The sequence below is a fragment of the Semicossyphus pulcher genome, unplaced genomic scaffold (genome assembly GCF_022749685.1).
Source record: "Semicossyphus pulcher isolate SPU_LCO1_2020_fin unplaced genomic scaffold, fSemPul1.0.p SCAF_6, whole genome shotgun sequence".
Classification (NCBI taxonomy): Eukaryota; Metazoa; Chordata; class Actinopteri; order Labriformes; family Labridae; genus Semicossyphus; species Semicossyphus pulcher.
Window position 1 is genome coordinate 11,647,844 of NW_027211737.1, and position 14,626 is coordinate 11,662,469.

Sequence of the window (14,626 nt, forward strand, 5' to 3'; positions counted from 1 at the left end):
ATCTACTGAAACTGAATCACAGCCGTGATGATATTCAGTACAACACTCCCAAGAGTGTTTTTACCAAGACTCTGGTACACAATTCATCATTGAAATTATATGAAAGAATATGGTAAATCTACATCCATGTATTTACTTGCTTTTACTTTTCACACTGTTAGGACACTAAGGTTTATGTCAGATCTACCTTTTATATAAATTTCTGATCCCATTTATAGTTAGCTAACCTATAAATGGTTCCAATTAATGAGGCATATAGATTTTACATTTTGGATCAGATACCAATGATATTGCTGCTTTGTATTCGCATGGTATTGAAATCAGTATTTGGAGAGAAAAACCTGATCTCTCATGTGGAGGAAACAAGCTGCAGCACTTTGTTTCTTATTTCCAGTAATCTAAGATACACCAGGCAGGCGATCGTTTTATGAGACATGAAGTAGTGTCAACTCACAGTTCCCTTTTAAAGCAATATTTAAAAGGATGTCCCTGTAAACTTAAGTTGCGACTAAAGTCAACTACATTGCCTGATGTTTGCTTTCACATATCACATTCTCTTAGTATTGTGATCACTCCAAGACTTTTTCTAACATGAGATTTTGAGACTTGGAAGCATAAAAAAACAAATATATAAAATGCATGTGTAATAAGATGTCAAGCTAATAACAGATATCTAAAAAAAGTGAAGTTTGAGTCACTTACTTTGATTTATTAAACATGTTTAAAATTTTAAAAATGAAGGACAAGAACAGGAATAAAAGACAGATCTTCAGAGAAAGTAAAAGCAAAATAAGACTTACAACAAATTTACAAAATGACTGTACAATATACACACACACACTACAAATCATGAAGTTCTTGTACTGGTGATCCTCCTCATGTCTGGCGGGACCGATTTATCTTAGTCATGTCAGACATAGAGATGTGAACAGCAGCAGCACTTACACTGTTCAAGAGTCAGAGCAAGAACTAAACCTGAAAGCTGATGCTCATGTTCCCTCTCATGACAGCAGAGTGATGAGTGCATCCAGAAACTTGCTCCTGTCCTCCGTCTTCAGCTCGATTACTGCAGAGAAAACAAGCAGGTAAGAATTAATATATGCTCATAGAAACAGTGAAACGTCTTTCAGACAGGCTGGGTAACTGAAGGTCTTCTAGAAATTAGGAAAATACTGCCACCTAGTGTCTGATGAAGAGATAGACACCTCCCCATATGAAAACATTAAAGACCAGCTCCAGTCATGTTTTAAGACATATAAAATGCTCTGCTTGTCATAATAAAATGTGTCTGATGTGTTTTTTCTGCAAAATACGTTTAATTACCTTCTAAAAATCCTCCCAAGGCATCTCCTCCTCCTCCTTTATTAAAAATTCCCAATCTGCATAGTCCCCGCCCACTATGTACTACGTTTCTCCTTTCATAAAATTACAGATGAAAACAAAACATGTTTCTGCCATCGTTTAGTGGTAACTTGTTGAAACTTAGCGAGCTTGAAATGTAGTAATTAGTAATAGTAAAATTAACATTAGTAGTCAGTAGTGAATTTGCTAAAAATACAATGACGGTTACAACTGGCTCGCGCCTCGCCGAAGTGGTTGCACACAATGATATGCATAGCATCACCCCGTCCATTAACAGGATTGGCTCCTTAGTTTTGTGACGTCTCAAACCTGCCAATCTGAAAACGTGTTGTTCAGCCTGTCCTTGGTACACTGCAGTTTAAAAGCACACAGGCGCAGCCATGGAGATGACTGCTGATGTTGTCCCTGATATGTCTTGTAGCACATGAAGAACACCACATGGAGATGTTTACAAGGCTAAACACTGGAGGGGGTCTTTAAGGGAGAACTTCAATACGGCATGAAGTAAATATAAATAAAGTAAATGACAAACCACTTACTTGAAGTGTCGAAGTGGTCGTGAAGAGTTCTGGAGCTGGTGCTCTCTGCGGCCTTCTCAAACGCTCGACCAAAGAAACTTAAAAAGGTGCGGATAAAAGAAAAATAGATGAGGCATTAAATAAGATCTAATTATACATATTAAGAAGGTGCAAAAATTAGATTATTAAATCTATTGGAAGAAACATTTTTCATGTAAATACACAAACCAGTCTCTGGTGTCAACTTCTTCAATGTGAGGATTCCTGATGTTCTATATTTTCTTATTAATGTTCACTCAATTTTTTTGGACAGTTAGATTTTCAGCCTCTCAAAAGGGAGATCATCTTCTTCATCATCATCTTTTGTAATACACTGAATATGTTCTAAATAAAGTCTTAAGGAAAGTGAAGGCAGAATGCTGACTAACATGCTCAGAGTACTATGATATCAACAGCTTATATCAACTTATACCAAAACTAAAGTGTTATTTTACCCCAAAACATCACATAAAATGACAAGAATATGTGCTCATTGGCAGGTCTGTGGAAAGAAACTATACCAGACAAGGAATATTTGACTAAATAGTCCAAATTTCAAAATTCTGAGGTAAAATTTGACACTGAAATTAGCGAGTAGAACTGTTTTGTAAATAAAAAAATGCAGTTTAAAGCCAAACTCTTACTTCTTCTTGTCCGATGTTTCAGACTCAGGTGGGATTCCCACAACGATGACAGTTCCCTTCTCCACATCCTTTGGAGCAGCCATGATGAGGGGAAGCAGTTTGCAGCGTTTGTTCCTCGTCTAGCAGACAGAAACACCAAGCGTGAGAGAGGGACAACAACAACGCTGTCGTCTTTCACAGTCTGAATCCAGTTTGATACTTACAGAATGGACAAAAGCCTTTAGGAGGTACTTGCAGAGCAGAGTCAGGGCCATGGGCTTAGAGAAGAGCTTCACGTCAGGTGTTCCCTACAGAGAGAGGGCAGGAGAGAGAAAGTATTCAGCTGAGCAGGACAGACTGTTAAAGAGGAGCCACACACCTCCCCACAGGTCATACACACACTCGTACCTCCATGAGGTAGCAGTAAAGGAAGGGTCCCTGGGAAAGGATGAGGTTGGTACAGATGCAGCTGGCCACAGTCTGCTGGACAGCCATCAGCTTCTTCTTAGCCAGGTCGATGCCTGAATGTAGACGTTCGAGGTTACTCCTACACAGAAAGAGAGAGACCAGCAGGGAGCAGAAAGTAAACCACTTGTCCTAGTTGTCACATCAACATTTAAGAATCAGGATTTTGGTCAATGATTTAACTAAAATTATGTTTTTGCTACACACCTGGAAAGAGAATCCAGAGCTTTGATGAAGTTGTCACCGTCGCTCTCGTCTTTCTCAGTGCTCTCCAGCAGGGCAGCAGTCGCGTGAACCATGTCACTGGCCAGGAAGCGGTTCTTAAAGCCAAAGTGAACGCCAAACGTCTGGATTCGGATGTCCTTCATACTGATAGAGAGGAAGATGGAAAGTCAATAACCACATTTGAGCGTCACAGCAATTAAAGTAATTCAAAATTCATACCCGTATTTATTGGAAGACTCCTCAATGACGTCCCTCAGGTTCTCTTTGATTGACATGTCCATGGAGTGAAATTTCTGCCTCACTTGCTTCAGAGGCAGCCTGTTACAATAAAGTTAACAGTAAAGCTTGATTTCACGTCACAGTCACGTGTTGAAGTCAATTCAATACAACAAGTACTTCTGTTGATAGCTCTCTAGACACTTTACCCCATGTCAGCTAGGAACTCCTGAAGTTTCTTTTGGCCATTTAACGTCCAAAGCTTGAAGTTGCACGACGTGTAACATGAATTACAGATGCTCTCATACAGGGACCAGTGCTGGTAGAGGGTTAGACGGAGGCTGAAGAAGAAGGTTAAGGAAAACTCAAGGGGAAAAAGAAGAGCTACAAAGTTTGAACGATTCTTGCTTCCATGGCACATGTACTTATGGGATGGCATATGAAGACCCACAACTCCAACATGTCAAATGCATTTAGGATACTCATATTCGAAGGAGATCCTCATGCAGTCAATGGAGAGGGAGTTCTCCTCGTCCTCATTTCGGTGGTTATGCCGGGAAACATGTCTCTGCATTGTGGCGATGTCTGTTACATACTTCATACTAAAAAGGAGCAAAGCAGGCAAGAATGTTTATGTAACAATGAACTTGATGCAAATACAAAAAAAATATCTGATAGCCATTAATGATCCAGAAACTATGAACTGCAGCAGTGAGTTCAACTGCTTCGTTCAAAGGGAATACATTTATGTTATTGAGAATTTGATTTTGAAGCCATTCTTACTGTGTGATTTTATCATGAACCCACTGGTCTGTCAGCCCAATGACCGCCCACCTACACAAAAACAAACCCAAAATCAAAAAGTATGTACATTGCACCATACATTTCCACAATGTTATGTATTCTAAAAAGATTTTACAGTTTTTTGGAACAGTTACCAGAGCATGTCCTTGGTGTCTTTAGTCAACACCCACGCCAGCTCAAAAAACATCATGGCAGCCTGACAAATCAAAAACATGATGTTTTTATACAGTCAGTGATTAATAGCCAGTTTTTCCATTCCGAAATAATAATAACAGAATGTGTGAATACTAATCAACATACTGCTATGCACTGGTGTGGTTGAAAAAAAAAAAAAGTAAAAGTAAATTCAAAATGGTCTACTCACAGAAGTCCCATGATATTCATACTGCTCATAGTCAAACAAGATTTCCCTCCTGAGAAATGAGTGAAACAGTGTCGGATTAGAAATAGAAGTTTCAGAATTACACCACATTACAACACCTCTTTAAAAATCACTTCACCTTCGTGCCTCCCACTCCCTCTTTGCTCGCTGTCTGTCAATTCTCCTCTCAACTGCCCCCTGTGACAAAATGATCAAAACACAATATTAAGATGCTGTTTTGATTCATCTCAGTATTCTCATAGTGTTTAACACGCACTTCATCATATCTCCTCCGTTTCCCAGAGGGCTCCGAGCCTCCATCGCTCTCATTTCCAGAGTCATCTCCTTCCTCTTCTTCATCTCGGAAGATATCGTCATATGAGGGCACACCAAGATCATCATCCTGTTTGATTAGAAGCTTTATCTGCGAATGAGATTAAAAGACTCATGAGGGATATGTGGTTTCATATTTTTCTTTCTCTCACAAACTTCAAGCACAAGATTACACTCAAAACTATTTAATGTGTTTCCCAAATTAGCTTCCTTCATAATGAATAATTGAGCTGTATTGATCATATCCATCACCTGGCTGTCATTGTAGACATTGACCACATCTACAGGCCGGTGAGTGTCACAGATAAAGAAGATGGAGTCATCATCCGGCTGCAGCATCTCAAGAAGGTCCACATTTGCCCCACAGTTTATGAGAACAAAGTACCGGAACTACAACACATTAAAATATTACATTTACTTTAAAACGACAACACTAGTTTCCCTTCGTTTACCCTTCTGTCTTAAGCCACATATCAGCTCAGGTCATACCTGTTCTTTGTGTTCAAGAAAGGCTGTGCCGAGGTCCTGCCAGCCTGTAACTGGCACAAGTGTGTACTGGACCTGATCACAGTGGAACAGCGCCTGGTAAAGAAACAAAAAGATTAAACAGTTATTGTTTTATTAGTAATTCATCTTTAGTCTCTCATTGACAAATATGACACTGTAACTGCAGAATGCGAGAAAATGTATGGGCATATATGGAAATCTTTTTTTGGCATTTCATGCATACAGATATTAATATTAGTATTATCTCAGAAATGTGCATCTACAAGATAAAGAATTGGCAGCATTTACATCATCCCAGAAAGTTTACTCACCATAAGAATAGACTCAAATGAGATTATTTAATCACTATACTTTCTTGTTTATATGCTTCAATAGGTCCTCTGGCCCTAACCTCCATTTAAAAGTGAACACACAAATTATTGTACCAAAAACTCACTTCCTGTAGTCACTTTAAATAATGGACACAAACAACATTAGAGCTAAACATATTCAGCTGGTGGTTTTAATAGAGCTGGATAAAGATATTATATTAAATATATTAGGAACTTGCTGATAGTAAAGGTAAGCCAACAGAAACTAGCTTTCTGAGTCTGAACAGTGGATTCATCAGCTAATGTTTGCTAACAGTAGCTGATTATCTTACCTGCAGGATCTTACAGGCGCAGAGAGCGTCGATGTCTGACGCCACCAGGAGAGCGACTCTCTGAAAGCACAGTTCAGTTACCACACACAATAGCTGTTTCTGTCTAAAAATGACCACAATATCAGTAGCTATACGCTAGTTGATTAGCACACAGTCATACGTGGTACAAGTTAGCTAACCCAATGTTCAAGTTAGCTCAAAAAACTTACCTGATTGGCAACAACCTCATAAAAGTCCTTCCTTATGTCCGTGATAAACATTTTTAAAATTGTCGATTAAAAACGTTTAAGATGAGAAATACTCAATAAAATAGCGCAAAGGTCGCATGAACAGCGGTTTATTTTGGTTTGCTGTCAGGAACGGAGCTTTTCGCTGCGGTACTGTGTTCCTTGTTGGAAATGTGGCGCCAAATCTGCACGTCACTTTCAACCAATCACTGTGAGGGAATTAACATACGTCACATGTCTGAGACCACGCCCGCTAAATTGAGAAAACAAAGCTGCGTTCACTGAAGGGGCCAAAGAGGCGGAAAACCTGCTAAAACACAGTTAACCAGACAGCAGTTTGTACTAATTTTGGCAAAATTAGTTTGGATAAAACACACAGTATGTGATCTATAGCAGAGAAGCTACAATTGAGAGGTAAAACACTAAGCTCAAGTAATCACATTACTATTTGCCCTCCAAAAAGTTGGAGTTTTTCCATTTTCTGCTACTTTATACTTTATCCCAAACCATTTTGGGGGCAAATACTGTACATAAACTACAGCTTTTAAACAGAAAATAAATCTGAAAGGCTGTTAGTCTACACACTTTCATTCTGTAACCCCAACTGCTTGATATATTTGTAGGCTAATAAACGTACTTTTGTTGCGATTAATGTATCCTAAATATGTCTAAACAGGTGCCTGTAATTTGCACACACTTTAAAAAAGACTGCTGACTCCAAGAAAATAAGCAAAGGACAGTGTATTTTGTAAGATTATGTAGAAACATCATTAAGTGTCACAAAAAGTCATTAAAAGCATCACAACATGTACAATCAGGAAACTGTATCAGCATAAACTGCTGCTATGTTGTACTTAAAGCCAAGGCAAATCATGATGACATCAATATAGCAAGCAGGCAAGTTTGAGTATAATCCCTTTTCATGACAGTAGATCTGAGGGAGACCTGATACAGTATACATGAACAGAAATTAAAGGGTGGATATGTGGGGATTTGGAATATGTTGCTCTGTAGGTGTGAAACATGCAGGATTTTATCAAAATGCAGCAGAACCCAACGAGTATTACTTTTTTTGTTTGTCTGAACAATCCTCCAGAAACCCACTTGCCTCAAATATGCATCGTTTTTTATGGCATAACATTATCACATTGAAGGTAAACAAATATTCAAAATTCAAGTAAACTCCTACATGCCCCAAAATTAAAATTACACTTAGACCTGTACATCATCTCAGAAATCCCTTTACGATTGAGAAAGTAAATAAAGATCTGTAAAAAGTGAACTTTCTGCTTCTCTTTGTTGTACATTTTCCACATTGAAATATTCACATTTTTACTTCATCAGCAACAAAATTTGGGGAAAGTTTTTTTCTGAGGTAAAGAAAGGCTGCATGCCACATTTATACATCATGTACTATCTTCCCAATGAACCCTCGAAACTGTAAAACATAAAAATGCAAAGACTGACAACATGACAGAGAGCATACACTGTAACATGCAGTATATACTTCATTCATTAACTAACAGCAGTAAAGTAATGTAGTAAACAAAGGCACAAATTCATAATTTTTCTCTGCCAAGTTTGGTCTGAAACTCTGCGATCCAGCTGCTTTAAGCTCGACTCACAGACACAAGCAAAAGTGCTTTTTTGACCCTGCAGAACTTTGGCTGGTTTCTCACAAAAACACAAGATAAGAGGTTTGTTTTCATGTTTCATGCTGCAAAAACAGTCACATCTGAGTAGAATTTATCAGTTTCTTTCCAAATGAAAAGCATAAACAAAAGGAAAAAATGAATAAAATCAAAAGATGACAAACATAGATTAACAGCAAAACCACAGACTGAAGCCTTCCCTGTCTGAAATGAAGTAAACAAATATAAAGAAACAAACCACCAAACTTTACTTGCCAATAAAAGTATTAACAGGATAGAAAACCTGACCAGCAGGAGCACTGGGAGGCTAGCACCATCACCTGGAGAGGTTACATACAGTCTGACCTCTGAACAGAACCAGACCTATAATAAGCCTGAGACACTTAAACATTTATCACATAGTCCTGTACAGTCATATTAACTTGTGATTAGTAGGTGTGCTGTCCAGTTAGAGCTGAGATCATTTGATAAGAGATGAATGGAGCTGCTACATCAGGGCGTTTATACTGAGGACGACACACAATATTAACCCTTTCAAAGTAAAATAGAGGAAGACAGAAAGATTTAAAGCAATGAATAAAGAGGCAGCAGAGCAGAGCTGTGGAGATCAAAGACATGATGTGTCCCAAGTGGTTTTCACTGACCTGCTTTACATGGTAAAAGAGGTGCTTACAGAGAGGGAAGGATTATGTTGATCTGAACTGTGAGATCATTTCATTGTGTAGTCAGTGTGTAGTGAATGGCATCTGAATAATAAACAGTTAAATGATGTGTCAACATTAATGTGCATCCCTACTTACAGTTATTGTCAGTGTATATCTTATTTCTCTGTAGCATAGACCTCCATTGTTGTCGCAAAACAACTTATGCACAAAACGTGTATTAATCAGCAACTTGAAATAGTCCCCAATAAATGCAGCATTTACTCCTGTTTGAGTAATGTTTGCTAAAAACTACAGTGCCCAGCTGTTCTAGGTAATGACGCAGCTTCTTTTCAGATATGTAGAGTTAAAGTACATCACTGTGACAGACAGGGTGGGGAAGTGGAAAGAACTGTGTGATCGGATACATGGGTTGTTTTGACCTTTTCACTGAACCTTAACCATAATAAAGATATAGAAAGTATTCTTATACATATTCATATACATTATTTTTTTATCCAAATACTATTTCTCAACTGATTTTCCAGGACACCAATTTATATAGGACATGATAACCCTTAACCTTATCCATATGGCCAACCTCTTACTAAACCAGTGTACGACATGCTGCTGCTGCTAAGCTCAGCTCAAAGGTCGACTGGCTAAATATTTGAAGCTTTAAACTTTATCTCAATCTTCTTCAAGGACAGGAGCTCAGGTGGAATCACATGACCTGTTATGTAAACATCTGGGCACATGATACTGAGTGCTCCTGTGCAGTGGACATCTATACCTCAAGGTTGGCTATTATTTCAGGGTGTCTACTTTGACAGGTTCGGTCCAGTGTTCACAAACAGATGGTGTTGCCTGTTTATTGATTGTACATTCCACATTTAGGCTTTAAGGTCTTGTGATCACACCTGAACCAGCTTATTAACATGCAGTTCAAAAGCTCTAAATCATTAAAAAGTTGAGCTCAGGCTGAAACTATAGATAGTTACCTAACAGCTGAATCCTTTCCATATCAATTGATTAGTTACTGATTTATTGGGGTTAATGATGGAAAATCATAAAGTCAATCATAAAGTTTCAGATCAAATTGTTTTTTTCATACTGACAGTCCAACACTTTTACATTCTCTTTACACTGATAAAAACCCCAACACATTTAGGAAGCTGCAACCATCAGATGTTTGACATTATAAACGATGACATACATCAACAGTGTTGTGCATTCATTTTCTGACTAACTGATTAATTGTTTAATCATTTCGTCACCAGGTTGAGCTCTGGTTTTCTTTCCCCAAAGGTCAGAAAGGAACAAACTATGCTGCATATTTGTCTTTAAGTCTCAAACCAGCTGCTTTAAAAGTTGCATTTTACAAAAACAATCACAAATCGTGACGCCTACATGAGAAAGCGTTCACAGCAGCTGAGCCAGAGACTGATGGGCAGCAGACTATCAGTGCAGTGTTTGTGTAGTTGACCTGCTCAGCTGTTGGGACTATATAAACTGACCTATAGGCACACTACACAGGGTGTGCAGGGCTGGGCCATATGGATAAATTATACATGTCATGATATTTACCACTGCTCCTAATTGATAAACTCTGTATGTAATTATCTCTATTTAGATTTAAAACTCACACCTCAGGTTGTTTATGAAGCTGTCCTTCCACCTCTTTGGACCGTTAAACTGGAGCTGTGTTTTACAGCAACTCTTATGTGTTTCAGAAACCATTCAGGTGATTAAAGTGTCCTTTAAGTTACAAAATTAAATCATGTGTCACATTTCACCAAACAAAAAGGATATCCCACAGTACAATGACGATAAAACAATAAATATTGACGTACTGCCCAGCCCTAAAGGAGTGAAAACCAGAAATAGAAGGATTACCATGTAACCCAGTTTAAATGACACCAGTAAAGAGTATAATCCAGTTTGAGCTCTTCTACAGGGGCAGGATGTAGTTGGAGTTGGCCAGTTTGCGCTCCTGTGCGGCGGGAACAGTGTCTCTGTGACGCAGAGGTCTGTGGCAGTCGGGGTCCTGAAGAGGAGGGTAGTGTTGTCTGTAGCACAGCCAGGCGAAGGCCAGGCCCAGCAGAGAGCCCACCAACACGTCTATAGAGGGGAGAGAGAGGGAAGCATACACACATATAGATGAGTGATTTTACAGATTCACACGGCATTTTCTCTCATATTCTGCTCATGTAAAGTTCTCTACAGCAGGCCGCAGACTAAGTTAAGTTGAAATCTCCCTCTAAATCATCTCCTGCTCTCTGACACCAAAATAATGCAGTTGGTTACGTTTAACACGATTTCGTTGTTGGCATTTCTGTGACTCTGACCTTGCCAGTGGTGTTTGTAGTCGCAGGTTCTGGAGAGGGCGATCACTGTTGCGATGAGTAAAGGAGTGAGGAAGGCGCACAGCCGCCACGCTCTGCCCTGGCCCGCTGCATTGAAGCAGCGCAGCTTTCCTGCGATGTACAGCGCTGTGAAACCCAAGCCGGCGAAGGCAACTGGAACCGAAGAGAAAGGACAGAGAGGGTGATCAGAGCCAGAGGAAATATAGAATATATTAGGCCTATATATATTATATTATATTATAATATTATACAGAAATAAAGACAACTCAAAGAGAAAACAAGAAAAACACATGGCAGGGATAAGAACATGGAGGGACACGATTTCAGATGGAGGCTCTCTTTGCTTATACAACAAAATAAGAGCCTGGAGGCTAAAATACTCTTACATACATCTATTCTCAGATACATTAAATGCCCTCCTGCCCCCCTTTGTGCATGTGTTTCTGTTCCTTGTTGCCTGCTGGTGAAGATGTACCAGCTACTGAAGCATTATCGACCATAAAAGGCTCTTACAGGAAGAGTGTCCGCTGGGAAAGCTCTTCCTGCCCTCTATGACCACATCTGGGTCGCCGCTGCAGCGCAACTCCAGGTTCATCTGACCGTCTGGGAAACAGCGATAGAAGAAGTCTGGCCGTGGCCTGAGGCAGAGACAAACACAGGGAGGACACATTTAGGCTCCACCGGACACTGGGTTTTATTATCATCTGCTACACTGTTGTGTTTGATGTTTACCTGCCAACACAAAGTTTGATGGCGTTTGTGAAAACTCCGTTGAGCACCAGAGTCAGAGTCACAGCTGGAGAGAAACGACAGGAAAGTCAAACCGACTGTTTCACATGTTTGTTTTAACAAGACAACTAAAAGTTTGTCTGCAGCTTTCCTACCCAGCGTGGCCTCCTTCAGATCCCCTCGCTCTGTCTTCTTCATGAAGGTGAAAATCAGGATTACAATCAGCGGGGTGAAAACCGCCACACTCTGATGCAGACGAAAAAGGACAGGTATTACAATATTAATCCACTTCAAAACAAATGTATGTATAAACATTACAACAAAAGCTATGTGTTTTCACTGCAAGGGACTATGCCAGTGTTTGTACGAGTTTAAGACTATTTACATTTTACATTTAAACTTCTACATTATAACGATTTTTAGATTATAGAGTTTTCAGAGAGCCTCTGGTTTTTCTATATTTAGCAGTTAGCAAACTGTGTGCTAGCCTAGCTGTAGGGCTGCACAACTAGTGATTTCATTATCGATTAACCTGAAGATTATTTTTTGATAAAATTATGAATTGAAAAAGCTCCACATTAACTTCCCAGAGCCAAAAGTGAGCCAATAATGTTTAAGCAGCTTTTTGTGTATCGGATCGTCCAAAATGGAAAGATATTCTGACCTCACTGTAAAACTACAAACAGTGGGTTATCCCTCACACTGCAGAACTAGAACCATCAAATGTTTGGCTTTTTCCTGAGGAATTGACAGAAACGATTGAACGACGATGCATTTCTATCGCTTGATCTATGAATCGACTAACCGTTTCATCTTAAATGCAGGGTTCTGCTTTTGAATGCGGCGATTCATTTGACATATCTGCAGAGCTTTCACAGCAGAACAGAATTCTTTGACAAAAATGAAGGACACGATAATCACTTTGCAGGATTATCTCTCTTTATGAGGAAGGTGGAGAGTTCATCTAAAACCATATGATATATTTTTGAGAAAGGTTGTCACAGTAATGTATCCTGAAGGTGATGAATGTGCCAAATAACATTTGTATGTTTTATAGCAGGAGGGGGGAAGTAACTTCAGATTCTCCATATTGGTTGTAGTCAGGGATTACTGAAGGGATCCGGGGGATTTATTATGTTTTATTTTAACACAGAGTCATGCAGACATATTACTTACAAACATAAAAGAGGTGGGCACGTGGTCTCTCTCCACACGATGGAATTTGTACAACCACATCTCCTCTGGCTGGATCTCGCGGAAGAAAGGGGGAAGCTGCTCCGTCACACTACATGACAACAGAGAGCGAGATGTTTCCGTTTGTTTGCTCATCTTTTGAATAATGCCTGCCTTATAAATTATGGATCAATAAAGCAACGATGCAAATGGGTCAAACTTACAGGAACACAACAAACAGCGCCATCCTGACGGAGACTTCCGACAGGAAACCACGAAGCAGCCTCCTCTTCATTTTGTCTTCTTGGAGTGGACTTCAGTCAACTGCAAACATCCTCACTCCCTTTTCATCTTACTGAACTGGGACTAGAAAGAAAATAAAGATCAGAATTTTAGTTTGACACATTATTTCTTGTGTTAAAGAGAACGAGGTGAATTCTGAGCTATTATTTAATTATTTATAGTCTGTTTGGGCATTTGGAAGATCAGCAAATCTACGTACTTTATACTTCAGTTTACTTTTGCTGTGATTCAGTAAACAGTACAAACATCTGCTTTCTATAATCCTGTTGGATTATCTGAGGAACAGAATAAACTGATTTTGCTTTGTCTTGTTGTTCCGCTTTAAAAGTCTCTTAACATCTGCTAAAGTGTCAACATTGATTTTGCTTGACAGATCTATTTCAGACCAAACTTGTCTGACAACTTCCTGACGATCAAGTTTTGTTAGGGTGAAAAATGTTGTTCAGATACCTGCAGAGCTTGACTGATACCCGATTTCCAAGGACAATACCAATATTCAAAGAGGACATAAACAGGCTTATGTGAGATTTATGTGAATCAATCTCTACACTTTAAGTCTTTGTACTCACTGGGCCTCTTTCGTAATACCCATTACTCCAATTTATTTCCCCCCAAAAAATAAAGGCACACAAATCTGTCTGTATGGTTTTGATCTGTTTTTCATTTGTATCTCTGTTGTGTTTGAAATAAACAAAGATTTTTTGATAGGAAGCATTCTATAATGTATCCTCACAACTCTACTTTGACTATATACCTGGTGAAATATTGGTAGGTATTAAAATCTCATCTTGGACTTTGTATAGCCCTCCTGCCTGGTCTGAAACCTGATATAAAGGCCAACATGCTGCACCTGTACCTCCCACCTATATTTAGATGGTATTCAACTGGAAACAACATTAAACGTGTTTTTGTAATAACAATAACAAATGCATGCTCGTCAGTCTGTGTTAAACCACAGAACAAGACAAACAAGCCAAATATAAACTGCCTGTGTTAGAGAAACAAAATGTTAGCAGACTAAGCTAAGCTAGCTAGCAACATCTGTCAAAGAAGACATCTGGCCCATTTCCGCGTTGTAAAACAAGGAATCCCAAAGGCGTCACTAACCTTTAACTGGTCGGGTTTTTTTTATCTCTTTATCCTCATAATAACTCGTGCCATTAACGTGAATCAGGCCTCGTCATCCTCTGTTTCTGCTGACGGTGGAAGTCGTACATTTGAGGACCTGACAGAAGCAGGGATGCCACGGAGAAGATGAGCTGCGTAAAGCTAACGGCTACACCACAGCGACTTCTGGTTTAGGATTTTCAAAATAAGAGTTTGTATTTAAACGTAGACCTGTAGGATTGAAGACGCCCTTATTTTTTGTGGTCAAAAGTCCTTAAAAACAAGCAAGATGCTTTTGGGAAAACACTGATTTAAACAGTAATCCGCTAAAT

General features: G+C 39.2%; 2 protein-coding genes across 3 annotated transcripts; both read right to left on the reverse strand.

Moving 5' to 3' along the window:
* Positions 1-828: 828 nt before the first annotated feature.
* Positions 829-6,363, reverse strand: cdc45 (CDC45 cell division cycle 45 homolog (S. cerevisiae)). 2 transcript variants are annotated; one of them, XM_069683459.1, is made up of 18 exons: positions 6,306-6,363; positions 6,097-6,156; positions 5,436-5,528; positions 5,199-5,336; positions 4,891-5,037; positions 4,753-4,811; positions 4,617-4,665; positions 4,387-4,448; positions 4,232-4,282; positions 3,931-4,050; positions 3,658-3,789; positions 3,452-3,550; positions 3,215-3,376; positions 2,951-3,089; positions 2,767-2,850; positions 2,564-2,682; positions 1,902-1,978; positions 829-1,066 (listed from the first exon to the last, which is right to left on the reverse strand). In XM_069683459.1, exons 1-18 carry the CDS (start codon positions 6,354-6,356, stop codon positions 1,002-1,004), a joined length of 1,707 nt encoding a protein of 568 aa, XP_069539560.1. In that variant the 5' UTR covers positions 6,357-6,363; the 3' UTR covers positions 829-1,001. The 2 variants fall into 2 exon arrangements, with proteins under 2 accessions (XP_069539560.1, XP_069539561.1); XM_069683460.1 differs by lacking the exon at positions 5,199-5,336.
* A 700-nt stretch (positions 6,364-7,063) lies between these two features.
* On the reverse strand, positions 7,064-14,435 carry plpp5 (phospholipid phosphatase 5). Its single transcript, XM_069683655.1, has 8 exons — positions 14,295-14,435; positions 13,109-13,250; positions 12,888-12,996; positions 11,867-11,957; positions 11,715-11,778; positions 11,496-11,620; positions 10,965-11,135; positions 7,064-10,737 (listed from the first exon to the last, which is right to left on the reverse strand). The coding sequence occupies exons 2-8, from the start codon at positions 13,177-13,179 to the stop codon at positions 10,568-10,570; spliced, it is 801 nt and encodes a 266-aa protein (XP_069539756.1). The 5' UTR covers positions 13,180-13,250; positions 14,295-14,435; the 3' UTR covers positions 7,064-10,567.
* Between the last annotated feature and the right edge of the window lie 191 nt (positions 14,436-14,626).